This window comes from Adiantum capillus-veneris, chromosome 30 (assembly GCF_014529385.1).
Source record: "Adiantum capillus-veneris isolate H3 chromosome 30, ASM1452938v2, whole genome shotgun sequence".
NCBI lineage: Eukaryota > Viridiplantae > Streptophyta > Polypodiopsida > Polypodiales > Pteridaceae > Adiantum > Adiantum capillus-veneris.
The window spans coordinates 60401021-60417284 of NC_140960.1; the positions used below are offsets into that span (position 1 = coordinate 60401021).

At 43.4% G+C, this 16264-nt stretch overlaps 1 protein-coding gene across 1 annotated transcript in view; it reads left to right on the forward strand.

Annotated features, from left to right (window-relative positions):
• The window catches only part of LOC147418052 (lysine-specific demethylase JMJ18-like), a 54081-nt gene that overhangs the window by 13468 nt on the left and 24349 nt on the right, over window positions 1-16264 (forward strand). The window contains exons 2-7 of the mRNA XM_086506621.1: window positions 14352-14638; window positions 14705-14782; window positions 14854-14931; window positions 15032-15496; window positions 15594-15809; window positions 16055-16216. Coding sequence (XP_086362747.1) covers window positions 14354-14638; window positions 14705-14782; window positions 14854-14931; window positions 15032-15496; window positions 15594-15809; window positions 16055-16216 — 1284 coding nt within the window. The 5' untranslated portion in view covers window positions 14352-14353. The remainder of the gene's footprint in view (window positions 1-14351; window positions 14639-14704; window positions 14783-14853; window positions 14932-15031; window positions 15497-15593; window positions 15810-16054; window positions 16217-16264) is intronic.

Here is a 16264-nt window from a genome sequence, read left to right on the forward strand (position 1 = left end):
CTACTACTCTAATCTACAAATCCTAACTAAATCTACCTAGTCGCAGACCCTCGACAAGACACGCTTCCTGGCTATCCAAGTGATCTCGGAATAACCTCTTCCGGATCCACTTAAGAAAAATGCTTTCTTTAGCCGAAACTAAAGCAAGCAACCATCACACGAGTGTTAGTAGGAATACCTACCTAAGTCCTTGTATCCCCGGTAGCGGCGCCAATGTTGCAGGAGCGAATCACACCACCCATAAAGTGCATGCAACACAACCTAGATCGTCAATCGAGGACAGAGATGACACGATAGGCACACGGAGGAAATCTCTTTAGCTTGTCAGGCTAAGACCATCCTACACATACAACACTCTGGAAGGCCAACTAAACCACAATCTAGAATCTCACTACTCTCAACTACACCACCCAAGCCACATACACACAATGGAAGGACATCCATCAATTTATACCAGAATCGTACGAAACTTAAGAAACACCAAACACCATCCTCTCACTAGGATACACCTGTCCCAAGCCTCCACACTCAAAATCCTAGCTCTAGACCCATCTGCAGAAAACGCATATAAAGACTGAGCTGAATTCTGAAAGTGTTCGAAACTGAAATCTATTACCTATGCGTAGCTTATGTCTCCACGATTCTAATGATTACTTGCACGCAGAAAACAGACATTGTTTGATATACTTACAGCCGCAAATAGCTCGTAGATGCGCGAGCGCGTATGCTCCGTTCCACGAGGTATGCTTGGCGTTGTCACGTAGCTCTTGCCGAGGCTAGTGCGATGGTGCAGTCGGATCTCCAATGTGATGAACGAGCGGGGAGAAGGGCCATGATGAAGCTCACACTCTCTCTCTTCCTCTCTCACACACAATCAATGGCAACTTAAAACTATGATTATGGTAAAGTTTGTCTTTACAAAAGTGACTTAGTACCTTATATACTAAGACTACCTTATATACTAAGGCTACCTTATATACTAAGGCTACCTTAGGTTAACCAAAAATAGAGTTCGAGGGGTCAAATGGCTTGATATTTACAATCTGGAACTGCCATTGCACCCCGGCTTCTGCAACTAGACTAGCTATTTATTACAAATGATGTTTATGACCATAATCCTCAGCATTCCATAACTCTCAAAAAATAAGACTTTGTTGAGTTATGTCGTGTTGTTGACCGAGCCATCAACACGGATTGTGTATACATAGACGAGATCTACAGACACCTATGCACTGAGGAGCCCGGGCGACCTCTGGAGGAGCTTACTACTATTCTGACACAGACATTACATGATGCCGCAGTAGAGGCATACCCACGCACCCAGCTTGAGCAAAGACGCCGTTCTGGGACCATACCTCAGAACAGTTGGTATAATGAGGAATGCTGCCAGACTAGAGCTAGACTTCAGAGGGAGGTGCTTTTGGGGGACATCCCTCACAGATAGATTTCTGACGCCTAGTGCGGCCGAAGAAGAGGGTATTTTTGGCTCGACTAGAGCAGGATCTATACCAGCTATTCTTGAGTTAGGACTCACGTGAGGCATGGCGACTCTTTCATGAGCAGCCCCCCCCCCCCCCCCCCCCCCCCCCCCCCGACCATTACCGCTACAGAGACCTGGGTCAGTATGCATCATCTTTGTACACAGTTCCTGGACAGCCGCCCTTGCCCGACCCCCCCCCTGATCCATGCCCAAACATATGTGCTTTTTTTAGCGCTGAGATGGTTAAGAAGGCCATTGACAGGATGAGGACTGGGAGAGCATATGATCATGATGGCTTAATGGCTGAGCATTTCATGCATGCCAGAGATCTATTAGCAGAGCCTCTAGCAGTCATGTTTAACCGTGCCATGTGTGAGGGCTTGCCTGATACTTGGAGTCTATCTACTATTGTACCTATCTTCAAGTCAAGAGACCCTATGGAGCCAGGGAATTATTACACTATCATGATTGGACACACATTGGCACGGTTGTACGCATTCATTCTTGAGCAACAACTGAGTAGATGGGCAGAGAGGGAGGGAGTGCGTGCAGTTGGACAGGCAAGGTTCAGGAGAGGTTTTTCTACTCTTGACCATATTTTGACACTCATGGCCATCATTGAGGAGGGCAGATCCCATGGGAGACGGATCTATTGTAGCTTTGTGGACTCCCGCAAAGCATTTGACACAGTACCCAAAGCTAGATTGATGCGCAAATTATAGGAGATGGGAGTACCCACAGAGCTCATTTGGGGGATCGTGGCATTGTACAGATCAGTAGTAGGGCATGTACATACCTCAGAGGGTCTATCTACACTGGTTCACTCCACTATTGGGGTGAAGCAGGGCTGCCCGCTCTCTCCTACTCTATTTGGTATGTATGTGGATGAGGTTTCTGACTACATTGAGAGAGGTGGTGATAGAGGTGCACCACTGGCAGGGACATGGATTCTTGTGATGATATTGTGTTGATCTCCGACTCTCTGGAGGGATGCAACGTCACTTAGATGCTTTGCATAGGTTTGCCCATGAAAGTGGTTTGTTTGTCAACCTTGGTAAAATCAAGGTCATGGTATTTAATACCACCCCATAGTGGATTGGGAGGTCAGTGCCCGCATTCACATACGGCCAGGAGGCAGTGGAGTATAGAGATGCTTATACTTACCTTGGAGTGGTTTTTAGTGGACCAACATTTTCATTGAGGAAAGCAGCAGAGACTAGATTGACCAAAGCCCATGCGGCATTAGGTAGATTGGAGAGGATGTGTTCACATGTTCAGTTTCAGGAGCCTCGGACGAAGCTCTGGCTCTTTGACACTTTGGTGTCTTCTGCATTGCTCTATGGAGCTGAGATATGGGGGCCTTCATTGGATCATCACGGGAGGACAGGTCGCACTGATGGATGGGGGACATGGAGAAGCCTCTGGTCTCTATGATATCGCGGCTCATTAGAGCCAAGGCTTCAGTACCACGTGCCATTATCCGAACAGAGCTAGTTGCCCCCACTAGTGGTTGAGGCGCTCACCAGGTCTGTCTCCTTCATACACCGCATGTGGTGTCACGATTGTGACGTATTCTTTACCTTCTTTACGTGATTCTCTTGCAGATACAAAGACGTACCAGATCAGAGACCCCTATTCTCGAAAGGATGCGTCTTTTTCGACCAAGAGTTGCACCTGTTCGGGGAATAGCCATGCCTCTTCAGCGAATGGCTGCACCTTTACGCCGAAGGGTTACAACTCTACAGCAGAGGGACACGACTATTGGCCTAGAGTCATGTCTATTGGCCTATGGTCATGTCTTTTGATCGTGTCTTTTCAGATTCTATATAAGAACCCTCTTGTAACAGATTCAATCAATCAAACACACATTCCTCTCTTGTGTCTTTGTCTCTAGTCTAGTTCAGTTTTCAGTTTTCATCTAAGTACAATTATGAATAAACACACTTAGTAGTAGTGTTCTTCACAGTGGTATCAGAGCAATTTTTTCCCGGGCCTCTTGACTTGGCGTCTACCTACCTTTGCCGTTGCTCACCCTACCCGCGACAATCTACGTGTTGTATGGCAGCAAAAGAACGGTGGTACACACACGAATCTGAGTATGAGGTAACTTAAGTGTTTTATCCAATTCATACTTATACTATACTACAACATATAGTGATGTGTGTGTGCGACGTACCCGGCAACTTGCGAGTCCTTGCTCAAATTGGCCGCTCGTACCCTTTCGCATAAAAGGGCTTACCAACAGTCACACCCTTAGGGCACCAAGAGCCATACCTCTCCCCAAGCGCTAGTACTGTTCCCAGCGCTTGATCCTTGTAGCGTTTCATCTTTACGAGGCTGAATTTATTCGCTGGCTGAATTTGTTTTCGCTGGCTGAAATCCACGCTACAGCAATAAAACCATTACGCTGGCTGAAAGCCTATAACCACTTAAATTTATTAAAAGTTTCTGCCCGCCCAAAAGTTGACCGGCCGATCAAAAACTCACTTGGTTTAATTTACCTAAGGCTACATTAAAAATAAAATAAAATGGACAGCAGCGCAATCTTCTTACGGGAAATCTCCAGCGCTGGCTTTTCGGCACACACACTCCCTCGTGGTGATTCTTGCGCGCCAGCCTCGCATTCCTCATGGAGGATGACGCTTACGATGTTCCCGTTCTGTACTTGTCGTACGTAGACGAAGTGCCAGAAGAAATTCTCCCAGAGATTCCCATTCTGCCAAAACCTGCTTCTGCACCCGTTTCCGAACCCATTCCAGTTCCGGAAATTCCCGCAGCCATTCCATCGCTGTTGTACTCTCCTGAACCACCGAACCCGCTGGAACGTGAATACTTGGTACACATTTGTCAGCGCCTTTGGCTTCCAGCGTTGGTCGATTTGGAAAGTGACCGTTCAGTGTCAACAGGACAAGTTACAGCATTACGAGTTCATCCTTACTCGTTTTCCGCACTTGGCACACCATATCCCATCTTGTTTCGTTGATAGTCTTTCGGAGATTCAGACTGCGCACACGTTGGTTCCTTTTCATTCGGAGGAAATTGTGCTAGATTATACTCCTCTTACCCCCGAGCCCGACGAGGTCGAGGATCTCACAGAGGTCGAGGATCTCGCAGAGTTCTTAGAGCCAATTCACACACCGTCAACTTTGGCTACAGGGTGGAGTTTTTTAGCTTCGCCTCGATACGAACTTTGACTTCATCATGTCAGAGACAGACCCATGACAGGGACAGATGGATGCTACTACACTCTTGGCTGCTATCCAACAGCAATTTGCAGTCCAAGCGTCACGTCAAGAGCAATTTGAAACACTACTTCATTCCTTATCAACAGAGGTCAAATCATTGAAGCAATCGACTTCTCCGCCCGATTCTAGTGCAGCTTCTTCCGTGAAGGGCCGATGCCAGATCAACCAGAACAAGTTAATAATCCTGAACTCCAATATCTTTTTCGCTTACACACAGAATCTAATAAAAAGAAAGTACACATTAAACCGCCAGAACCCTTTGATGGCCGTCGTAATAAGCGAGTCATTGACCAATGGTTGTTCAAAATGGACACGTATTTCAATAATCTTGAATTGCCGGATGACAAGAAAGTGGCCTTAGCTGCTAGTCTCCTTAAAGATAGCGCCTTCCTATGGTGGCAAAATCGGGTAACCTTAGGCAAACACACATCGACGTGGGCAAAATTCAAGCGAGCGTTGTGTAAGGCTTTCGTGCCAGCTAGTGCCGATTTCCATGCACGCTTTGCTTTGCGTCACCTATGCCAGACAGGCTCAGTGGCTGCATATGTATCTCAGTTCCAAAGGTTGAACTTGGAGGTAATGACATTCAATCCCGACGACAAATTACACTATTTTGTCGACGGATTGGAGCCCACCTTACGTGATGATGTACATAAGGCTAATCCCTCTACACTTGAAGAAGCCATCAGTTATGTGGAAAGACTAGGAGACTATCGTAGAGAAAATTTTCAGTCTGGTAGAGCCGGTGATCGCCCATCTGGTCGCGGACCTCGTGCTCCTTTTCGCAACCAGCGAGAAATCTCTTATTCAGGCTGCAGACAACAAAATGGCCCTAATTCTATGCAGTCACAATCAACTGCTAGTTCTTTATCCAGGTCTAATATTTGGAGTTCTAGAGCGCAGAACGGTAGACCTAATTTCCAAAATGATCGGTCTCTTTTCAATCGACGTCGTCGAAGCCGTCAAACTTTTCGGCCAAATTCATATTCAGACAGGCGTTGGTATGGCAATCAAGCTTCAACTTCTGCCGCTCCTCCTCAGCAGTCTACTTCACAACAGTCCAAAGATGGATTGTGTACAATTTGTGGTGGACCACACAGATGGTACCAATGTGATAAGAGACCTCAACCGTCCAATTTGTGACGCAATGCTAATGCAGAGACACCTTTAATGTTACCTTCCACTTCTGAGCAATCTACACCACAGCAAGATAAAGGCAAGCGTGTGGTTAGTACAATTCGTGTTTCTAAGGTGGCTACATTTCTTATGAAAAATGCCAATAATGCTAAGCCCGTTCCGAACACCTTGTCTAACGAGGTGTCTTCTTGGCTTCATACATGGCAAACCAATTAACATATTGGTCGACAGCGGTTGTTCTAATAACTTTGTGAGCACCAACATAGTGCATCGACTTAAATTGCCTACAGTTCAAAGTATTCAACCATATGATGTTGAATTAGCTGATGGTTCATTTTTGACATGTAACACAATTGTTCAACACTTGCCATTTGACGTCCAAGATTATCAAGACAGCCTTTCTTTTTAAGTAATGCCATTATCCACCTATGATATGATTCTTGGCCAATGTTGGTTATACCAATATGATCCTCTTATCAGTTTTCGAGGACATTCAATAACACTTTACAAGGATCGTCAACTCATTACGATGAATGGCTTATTTCAAGTACAACCAGTAGCTGTTGTTTCTGCTTTGCAAGTTAAGCGGATGGTACGAAAATCTGACAATTTTACAGCACTCTTAATGATACGTAGCACAGACGATGCTTCATTGGATACAATTCAATCCACACTAAAACCCAATCCAGCAGCTTATCTTGAGCAACCATTCTATAAACCATACTTGGACCTCTTTCCTGATGAATTGCCGAGCACCTTACCTCCTCGTAGACCGGTGGATCATCCTATTGATTTAATTCCTGGCAGTGCTCCGCCTACACGAGCTCCATATCGAGTCTCATATTTCGAATCTCAGGAAATTCAGCAACAACTCGTTGATTTGCTTGATAAAGGTCATATCCGTCCAAGTAAAAGTCCTTTTGGTGCTCCAGTTTTGTTAGTAAAGAAAAAAGATGGTTCTATGCGCTTGTGCATAGATTACCGCGCGTTAAATAAGCTGACAATCAAAAATAAATTTCCTCTTCTAAGGATTGATGAACTTTTTGATCAACTTTTGGGTGCTAAGATATTTTTGAAGATTGATTTGAAGTCTGGATATCATCAAATCAGAATTAAAGCAGGTGATGAGTATAAAACTGCATTTAGAACAAAATATGGGCATTATGAATTTTTGGTAATTCCTTTTGGACTAACCAATGCTCGTGCATCGTTTATGACATTGATGAATGAGATTTTTGGTCCATATCTGGATAAATTCGTTATAATTTATTTGGATGACATTCTCGTTTTTAGCAAGAATATTGCAGAGCATAAAGAACATCTTCGTTTGGTGTTTTTAATATTGGGGACTAATGTGCTTTATATCAACGAGAAAAGGAGCGAATTTTTCAAGGATCGGATCGACTATCTTGGCCATGTTATATCAGCTGATGGAATAGTAGTTGACCCTCAGAAAATCAAAGTTATTGTCGAGTGGCCTCTTCCAACAACAATATCTGATGTTCGCTCATTCTTGGGTTTGGCAAATTTCTACCATACCAAGGTTTACAAGTTTTCGGACATTGATGCTCCTCTTTCAGAGTTGACGAAGTTTGAAAAGCTTACACGGTCCTCAGAAGCAGAAAAGTCTTTTAATGATCTTAAACAGGCTTTGACTACTACTCTAGTCATGGCCATTGCAGATCCTCTCAAACCATTTTTAGTAATGACAGATGCTTCAGATCGTGCTTCTGGTGGAGTATTAATGCAAAATGATAAGAGTTATTGCCTTTGATAGTAAAAAGTTTACTGCTATACAGATACGTTACCCAGTCTATGACAAAGAGTTCCTCGCCATTGTCCATGCCTATCGTACATGGAAACATTACCTTTTGGGAGCCGACTCTATTGTCAAAACGGATCATCAATCATTGCAGTATATTTTTACACAACCAGTCATGAATCCTCGTCAAGGTCGATGGGTGGAATTCTTGGCAAATTTCCACATGACTATTGAATATGTTCCAGACTTCAGAATTCGGTAGCAGATGCACTCAGTCGAATGCCACAAGCTACAAACATGGCAATATCTACAGTTACTTTTGATATTCTTGATTGTTTCAAGAATGAATATTTGACAGGTCGAGATTTTGCTGAAGTATTTCGAGTACTTCGCACAAATACTCCCACACAAGTAGAAATGAATCTGGTTGCAGCATATACATTAGAAGATAATCTGTTATATTATGAAGACCGAATTTGTGTACCACACAATTTACGCATGAGGAAGATGATTATTCAAGAACATCATGAAGTTCCTTATACAGCCATCTTGGAATCAATAAAACGTATAAATTATTGGCAACTGTATTTTATTGGCCTCAAATGAAGCAAGACGTAGTGAACTTTGTTAAAGCTTGTCACTCCTGCCAAACTATGAAGGCCTCAAGACAGTTACCACAAGGATTATTACAACCTTTACCAATTCCAAATGAACGCTGGGAAAGCATTAGTATGGATTTCATTACAACGTTGCCTAAATCATCAAAAGGCAATACTCAGATATTGGTGATTGTGGATCGATTTTCAAAGATGGCACATTTCATACCTTGCAAAACTACTGCTTGCAGCACCAGATATTGCTTCGTTATTTGTGCAACATATATTTCGAATCCATGGACTACCAAAATCAATAATTTTAGATCGAGATCCCAAGTTCACATGACATTTTTGGACTTCCTTATTCAAGTCATTGGGAACGAATCTTTTATTCAGTTCAGCTTATCATCCACAGACTAATGGACAAACTGAACGAGCGAATCAAATATTGGAGGAAATGTTGCGACATTACATACAAACCCGCCTAAATTCTTGGGAAGAATATTTGCCTTTGGTGAAGTTTGCTTACAATAATTCTTTTCATTCAGCGATTGGAATGACTCCTTTCCAAGCAACATTTGGACTTACTCCATTGATTCCTGCAAACTTTGTGATTCAACATAAAGTTGCTTGATCAATTGGTAAATGAAATGCAAGATATCCTTCTTCAGATCAAGGACAGATTGGCACATGTTCGATAGACTTATCAAAAGCAAGCAAATAAACACCGTCGCCATACAGAATTTCAAGAAGGAGATTTGGTGTTACTATATGTTGCCTCACATCGATACAAAACAGTAAAGTCTGTTTTTCCCAAGTTACAGCCTAAGTATTATGGTCCTTTCAAGATTTTGAAGAAGTATTCTACAGTTAGTTACAGAATCGAACTTCCAATAGCATGAGGAAAGATTCATCCAACATTTCACATTTCTTGGTTAAAGAAATATATTCCAGGAGATTCAATTATTCCAGATGTCTCATCCTATGTTCCAGAAATTGAGGAAGAACACTTGATTTTAGTCCCAGAACTTATTCTTGATGTTCGACAAAAGGAGACAAGAAGGAAAATTATTATTGAGTTTCTAGTCAAGTGGATGGACCTTGAAGAGTCAGACTCTACTTGGCAAACGGATGAAGAAATGCAACAATACCCTAACCTTTTACAAGAATTTTTTGATAAACGCATGACAATTATTTAATAACAGGGTTTTATTTTAAATGGGAGGGAATGTCACGATCGTGACGTATTCTTTACCTTCTTTACGTGATTCTCTTGCAGATACAAAGACGTACCAGATCAGAGACCCCTATTCTTGAAAGGATGCGTCTCTTCGACCAAGAGTTGCACCTGTTCGGCGAATAGCCATGCCTCTTGAGCGAATGGCTGCACCTTTACGCCGAAGGGTTACAACTCTACAGCAGAGGGACATGACTATTGGCCTAGAGTCATGTCTATTGGCCTATGGTCATGTCTTTTGATCGTGTCTTTTCAGATTCTATATAAGAACCCTCTTGTAACAGATTCAATCAATCAAACACACATTCCTCTCTTGTGTCTTTGTTTCTAGTCTAGTTCAGTTTTCAGTTTTCATCTAAGTACAGTTATGAATAAACACACTTAGTAGTAGTGTTCTTCACATGTGGGAACTTCCCAGAGACAGATATGCCCGCCTTGCACTTGAGTCCTCTCGACAGTTAGCCATGCAGGGAGATGCAACATGTTGGTATGGGGAGATGACATCATGGTTTCAAGTGCATGGGTTCAACATAGACATATTGCCTCCCTTTGAGTACTCACAGGATGCACCCTCTCTGACTCTTACACAGTCCGAGATCACCAGGCTCATCCAGACACAAGGAGGACATGGATACAGCTAGCATAGGAGGTGGGCACGAAGATGGCTTTTTACAGAGAGCATCTTCTCCAGCTTACGGAGGACGGTTTTGTGACGAGGCCCAGATACATGGACACCCACTTGGCTCATGGGATACGATGTGCTATTGGCCGGCACACATCTTCACACCATTGTGGATCGAGACTAGGAGATACAATGGAGTACCAATAGAGGCCAGGACATGCCCTTGTGTGACATGGAGCCTGAGACATAGTTACACTACACATGCCACTGCCCTGTCTACTCCGAGATACAAGGCCGCTTCCATTGCTTGTTCAGAGAGGGCGTTGGACCACTCTCCAAAGTCATGAGGTACGAGGATCAGAGATGCCTGGGTTTGTTTCTGCTCGAGCTGTGCAGACACAGAGAGAGCCTGATGAGAGGAGAGGCTAGCTAGTCTTAGAGACACATCACAGACTTCTTTAGAGTAGACAGCAGGACACTTGGAGGAGCTACTACCACAGCCATAGCAGCTAAGATACGGGACAAGACATTTTATACGGGGTGTTTAATACGTGTACTAAAATAAAATACATCGGTTTTTTTCAAATAGATATTTTTTACAAGTATTATATTATATGGGTAAACACAAAGGTATATAATTTATTGAAGTCAAATGTTGTACATAATTAAATGGCAAGTTGACATCTATAGATCCTAAACTCTAAGGCAAGCCGACTTTTATTAAAGCTTATAAATTGTCCACGTTTTTTAACAAAGCAACGTACTGAACGTTTTAAAACGTCGTTTTTTAGCTGCTATGACCACAGCAGAGCTTGTCGCCTCACACTAGAGGCACATTGATCGACCGAGCGACTAAGCTGGGGAGATCCAAACGCCCACGATTGCGAAGGACTGCACAACATCGACGGAGGCCACATCAGAGGATTCGGATCACTTTGGCCCAACATGCACGATGCCTGGTCAGACTCTTGCCATGGAGGAGATTGATGAGATCCGCCAGCGATCGATGCTGGATCTCTTGTGATTTTAGCTATCCCATCTGGGTGCTTAGTTCACACCTACCAGTTTAGGATTCCATAGTATTTTACTTTTGTCATTTTGCCATTTCATTTTGTTACTTTGACTTTGTATCAGATCCACCACATTGTAACGTTCTGGTCTCATAGGTCACTTTGGCCTTTTGAAGACGTTAATATTTCATTTCATCTCTCTCTCTCTCTCTCTCTCTCCTACCTACTCTATTTGGTATGTATGTAGATGAGGTTTCTGACTACATTGAGAGAGATGGTGATAGAGGTGCACAGCTGGCAGGGACATGGATTCCACTATTGTTATATGCTGATGATATTGTGTTGATTTCCGACTCTCCGGAGGGGATGCAACGTCACTTGGATGCTTTGCATAGGTTTGCCCAGGAAAGCGGTTTGTCCGTTAACCTTGGTAAAACCAAGGTCATGATATTTAATACCACCCCACAGTGGATCAGGAGGTCAACGCCCGCCTTCACATACGGCCAGGAGAAGGTGGAGTATACAGATGCTTACACTTACCTTGGAGTGGTTTTTAGTGGGCCAACATTTTCATTGAGGAGGGCAGCAGAGACTAGATTGACTAGAGCCCATGCAGCATTGGGTAGATTGGAAAGGATGTGTTCAAAGGTTCAGTTTGAGGAGCCTCGGACGAAGCTTTGGCTCTTTGACACTTTGGTGGCTTCTGCATTGCTTTATGGAGCTGAGATTTGGGGACCTTCATTGGATCATCACGGGAGGACAGGCCGTAGTGATGGATGGGGGGACATGGAGAAGCCTCTGGTCTCTCTGATCTCGCGGCTCATTAGAGCCAAGGCTTCAATACCACGTGCTATTGTACAAGCAGAGCTAGCTGCCCCCCAACTGGTGGTTGAGGCGCTCACCAGATCTGTCTCCTTCATACACTGCATGTGGGAACTTCCTAGAGACAGATATGCACGCCTTGCACTTGAGTCCTCTCGATAGTTAGCCATGCAGGGAGATACAACATGCTGGTATGGGGAGATGACATCATGGTTTCGGGCGCATTGGTTTAGCATAGACAGATTCCCTCCCTTTCAGTACTCACAGGATGCACCCTCTCTGACTCTTACACAGTCCGAGATCACCAGGCTCATTCGCTAGGACTTGACTCAGCTAGACACCAAGAGGACATGGATACAGCCAGCACAGGAGCTGGGCACGAAGATGGCTTTCTACAGAGAGCATCTCCTCCTGCTTACGGAGGATGGTTTTGTCACGAGGCCCAGATACATGGACACCCACTTGCCTCATGGGATACGATGTGCTATTGGCCAGATACGCACATCTTCACACCAGCTGCGGATCGAGACCGAGAAATACAGCAGAGTACCAGCAGAGGCCAGGACATGCCCCCTGTGTGACATCGAGCCTGAGACAGAGTTGCACTACACATGCCACTGCCTCGTGTACTACGAGATACGATGCCGCTTCCATTGCTTGTTCAGAGAGGGCTTTGTGAAGTTTGATTTCTAGGATTAAGTTTTTAAGATGTCTTATCCTTTTTTTTTTTTTTGCTTAAAGTTGAGTACTTGTTTTAAGCCAAATACATTGTGTCAACTTATTTTACACATGCTTTTTTAAAAACATTTTTAAGTTAATAATGTTTTTGTTTTATCTAGTTTTGTTTCGTAGCAAACAAAGTGATTTAGTTAGTTTGTTTTTGTTTTTCTTTTCTTTTGTCCCTTGCTTTTATAGTTTTACGAGTGCTTTATTCCCTCTTATAATTCGTGAGTTCAGACTATTCTGAACTTATGAAGGTATATACATTCTCTAGAGTCATGCGGTACGAGGATCAGAGATGCCTAGGTTTGTTTTTGCCGCAGACACAGAGAGAGCCTGATGAGAGGAGAGGCTAGCTAGTCCCAGAGACAGATCACAGACTTCTTTAGAGCTGCCACTGGACACCCGGAGGAGTTACTACCACAGCAGAGCTCGTCGCTTTACACCAGAGGAAACTGATCGGCCGAGTGACTGAGATGGGGAGATCCAGATGCCCATGACTGCGGAGGACTACATAGCATCGACGGAGGCTGCATCAAAGGATTCTGGTCACTTTGGCTCGACATGCACGACGCCCGGTCAGACTACTGGCCATGGAGGAGATTGATGAGATCCGCCAGCGACTGATGCTGGATCTCCTGTGATCTAGCTATCCCAGCTAGCTGTTTAGCTGCTTAGTCCACACCTAGCAGTTTAGGATTCCATAGTATTTTATTTTGTCATTTTGTCATCTTGTTACTGACTTCGTATCAGATCCACCACATTGTAACTTTCTGGTCTCATAGGTCACTTTGGCCTTTTGAAGACGTTAATATAACGTTTCATTTCGTTTCATCTCTCTCTCTCTCTCTCTCTCTCTCTCTCTCTCTACTTTGACTCAAATATCCCGTCTCAGTTTCACTTCTGGATCGTGTATCTAGAGGGCAAGAAGAATGTGATTGCAAATGCGCTATCTCGCAAGCCACACATTTCCGCGATCACAACAAGATTTCATCATGACTTTAATGATATGAGGGCAAGTACGCTTTCGATCAAGAGTTTGGCGTGGCATCATTTTTGATAGAGAACAAAGTTGGGAGACAGCTTCTGGATATTCTCTCAAAGACAGTTATTCGATGTGGAAAGCCAAGTTATGTGTAATGCAGGCTTTGAGGTAGAAAGTGTTGACAGAGTGCCCTAAACCGCCTTTTGCTGGGCCTAGGGGGATATGTGCGACACTCAAGGCAGTTAATGGTTAGTTCTATAAGAATTCAATAAGGGTGTGTCAGCTATGGCACTCAACAAGTAAAAAATACAAGCAAAGCTCTCTCTGATATATCCTATAGGCTTTCGCCCTTTACAAGATGTCAGTGACGCTTTCGTTCTTCTTTCTTTGTCTTCTATGAGCGATCTAAGCTCCATAATAGTTTGGAGGTGCACTTGTTGTTTGACCCCTTTGATGTAGCACCTTAAAACTGTGCAACATTTTTGTTTCTTGCTATTAGCCCCAGTTTCTCTGAGTTTATGTTGTCTTTTGGTCATACCGGTAGTGGTTAAGGATTAAAAAGACAGAGATGTGGGTTTCTTTGTTTACCTTTCCTTTTAAAGTGACGAGCTTCTGTCCTAGTATCTTGTTCTTTGACGCTACAATTTTTACAGTACAAGGGGACAATTTAATCTTACATCAAAGCTATGAAAAATTATGACCTCTTGTTTACATTTGTGTGCTTTTATGTCACAGTAATGGGTCTTGGCAGTTGTGTGGATGACCTGGGGAAGTTTTGCATTCAAAGAAATACGAATCTCTCCTCTGAAGACATGAAGTTTTCTTTGAAGAGAGTTCGTGAAGATTTTGATCAAACACTTACTAGTGAGACTCCATCAAAGACGGTGAAAAGAAGGTTGGTAAAAAAACACTTGGACTTTGGCAGCGATGATGAGAAAAACCTCTTTAAAGCTATTAGAAACAAGCCGTGGTTAATGTACCATTTCGAAAGTAGCTCTGAAGAGGAGTCTGATCATGAAAAGGTAATCAAACTGTCTAGAATCATCAGGCTTATTTCAGCTCGTTTGCTGATGATGATAATGTTGTAGATGAATCCTGCTATGAAGTCATCGTCCTTGCCTGTAGGCGTTGTTAGAGGTTGCAACTCTTGTGAGGGCTGTCAAAAGGTACAACATTTTCTTAAATAAAAGATGCCTTTTGCTTCATTGCCTAGGGTGCTAAACTGTTGCAAACACAGGTTCTTGCAAGATGGAGGCCAGAAGCAGGATGCAAGCCAGGGCTTGAGGATGCTCCTGTATTTTTTCCTCTAGAAGAAGTAAATGAGTTGCATACATTTGGTTTCTATTTGAGTATGGTTAACTGGCTGCTTGAATATAGCTTTTATTTGCTAGCCACTGACAAAGTTTGTTATGCAGGAGTTTCAAGATACGGTAAAATACATAGCCAGTATTGCTGCTGAAGCGGAGCCATATGGGATCTGCCGTATTGTTCCTCCACACTCATGGAGGCCTCCTTGTCCTTTGAAAGATAGTGAAAAAAGGAAGACAGCTAAGTTCCCTACAAGGGTGCAACGGCTGGACAAATTGCAAGTTAGGGAGACTAAAGTCAAGAAAGAGCAGAGGAAACGAAGACGAGGTCGACCACCACGAAACCAAGGTGATGCTTGCAGCGATTCTTCTGACGAGGAAGGCAAGTTTGGTTTTGAGCCAGGTCCATTGTTCACGTTAGAGACCTTTGAAAATTATGCGAAACAGTTCAAAGATGAATATTTTGGCTTGAAAGACGAGCCCTTTAGTGATTCCTCAAAGGAGGAGCCTTCTGTTGAGTGCATAGAAGGGGAGTATTGGCGAATAGTCGAGCATGCGACTGAGCAATTGGAGGTAGATCATTCAATTCTTGTGTTTGTTTGGCTTATAAGCAGGTCTTTAACGTTGTAATCAGCTTGTTTGGGTTCTCCCAAATTTTTTGCCTTGGCAGGTTCTTTATGGAGCTGACATTGAGACTGGAAAGTTTGGGAGTGGTTTTCCCAAGGCCAATTCTGGAATGAGCCCAAGCTTGTATGAGACTTCTGGTTGGAATTTGAATAATATTGCTCGACTTGGAGGGTCAATCTTGTCCTTTGAAGAAGAAGAAATTTCTGGAGTACTGGTTCCTTGGTTGTACGTGGGAATGTGCCTCTCTTCTTTCTGCTGGGTGAGTGGTTGAGTTGGTTTCTAGTGATTCTCAAATAGCTATTAGTTCCACAACTGCTTCCCACAACTATAGAAGAGGTACATTTCCATACTTGTTTCCGCTGCGTGCAAAAACTTTCCCCAAACGAAATAAATGGTTGCTCAAAGTAATATGTTAGATGCTTTGAACCCTTCATGATTGTGGTTATGATTTAACTCGATTTTGAATGCTTGGCCTTTGGTTAATGCTATGAGTTTAATTTGCAGCATGTGGAAGATCACCACTTCTACTCCTTGAATTATATGCATTTTGGTTCTCCAAAAGTATGGTATGGTGTCCCTGGAAATGCAGCGCAGAAGTTAGAGGATGCCATGAAGAAGCACCTACCAGCCTTGTTTGAAGAGCAACCAGATTTGCTGCACAAACTGGTAATTTTCTTGTTCTTTTAGACAAGGTGCAGGCACAATCTGCCTCAG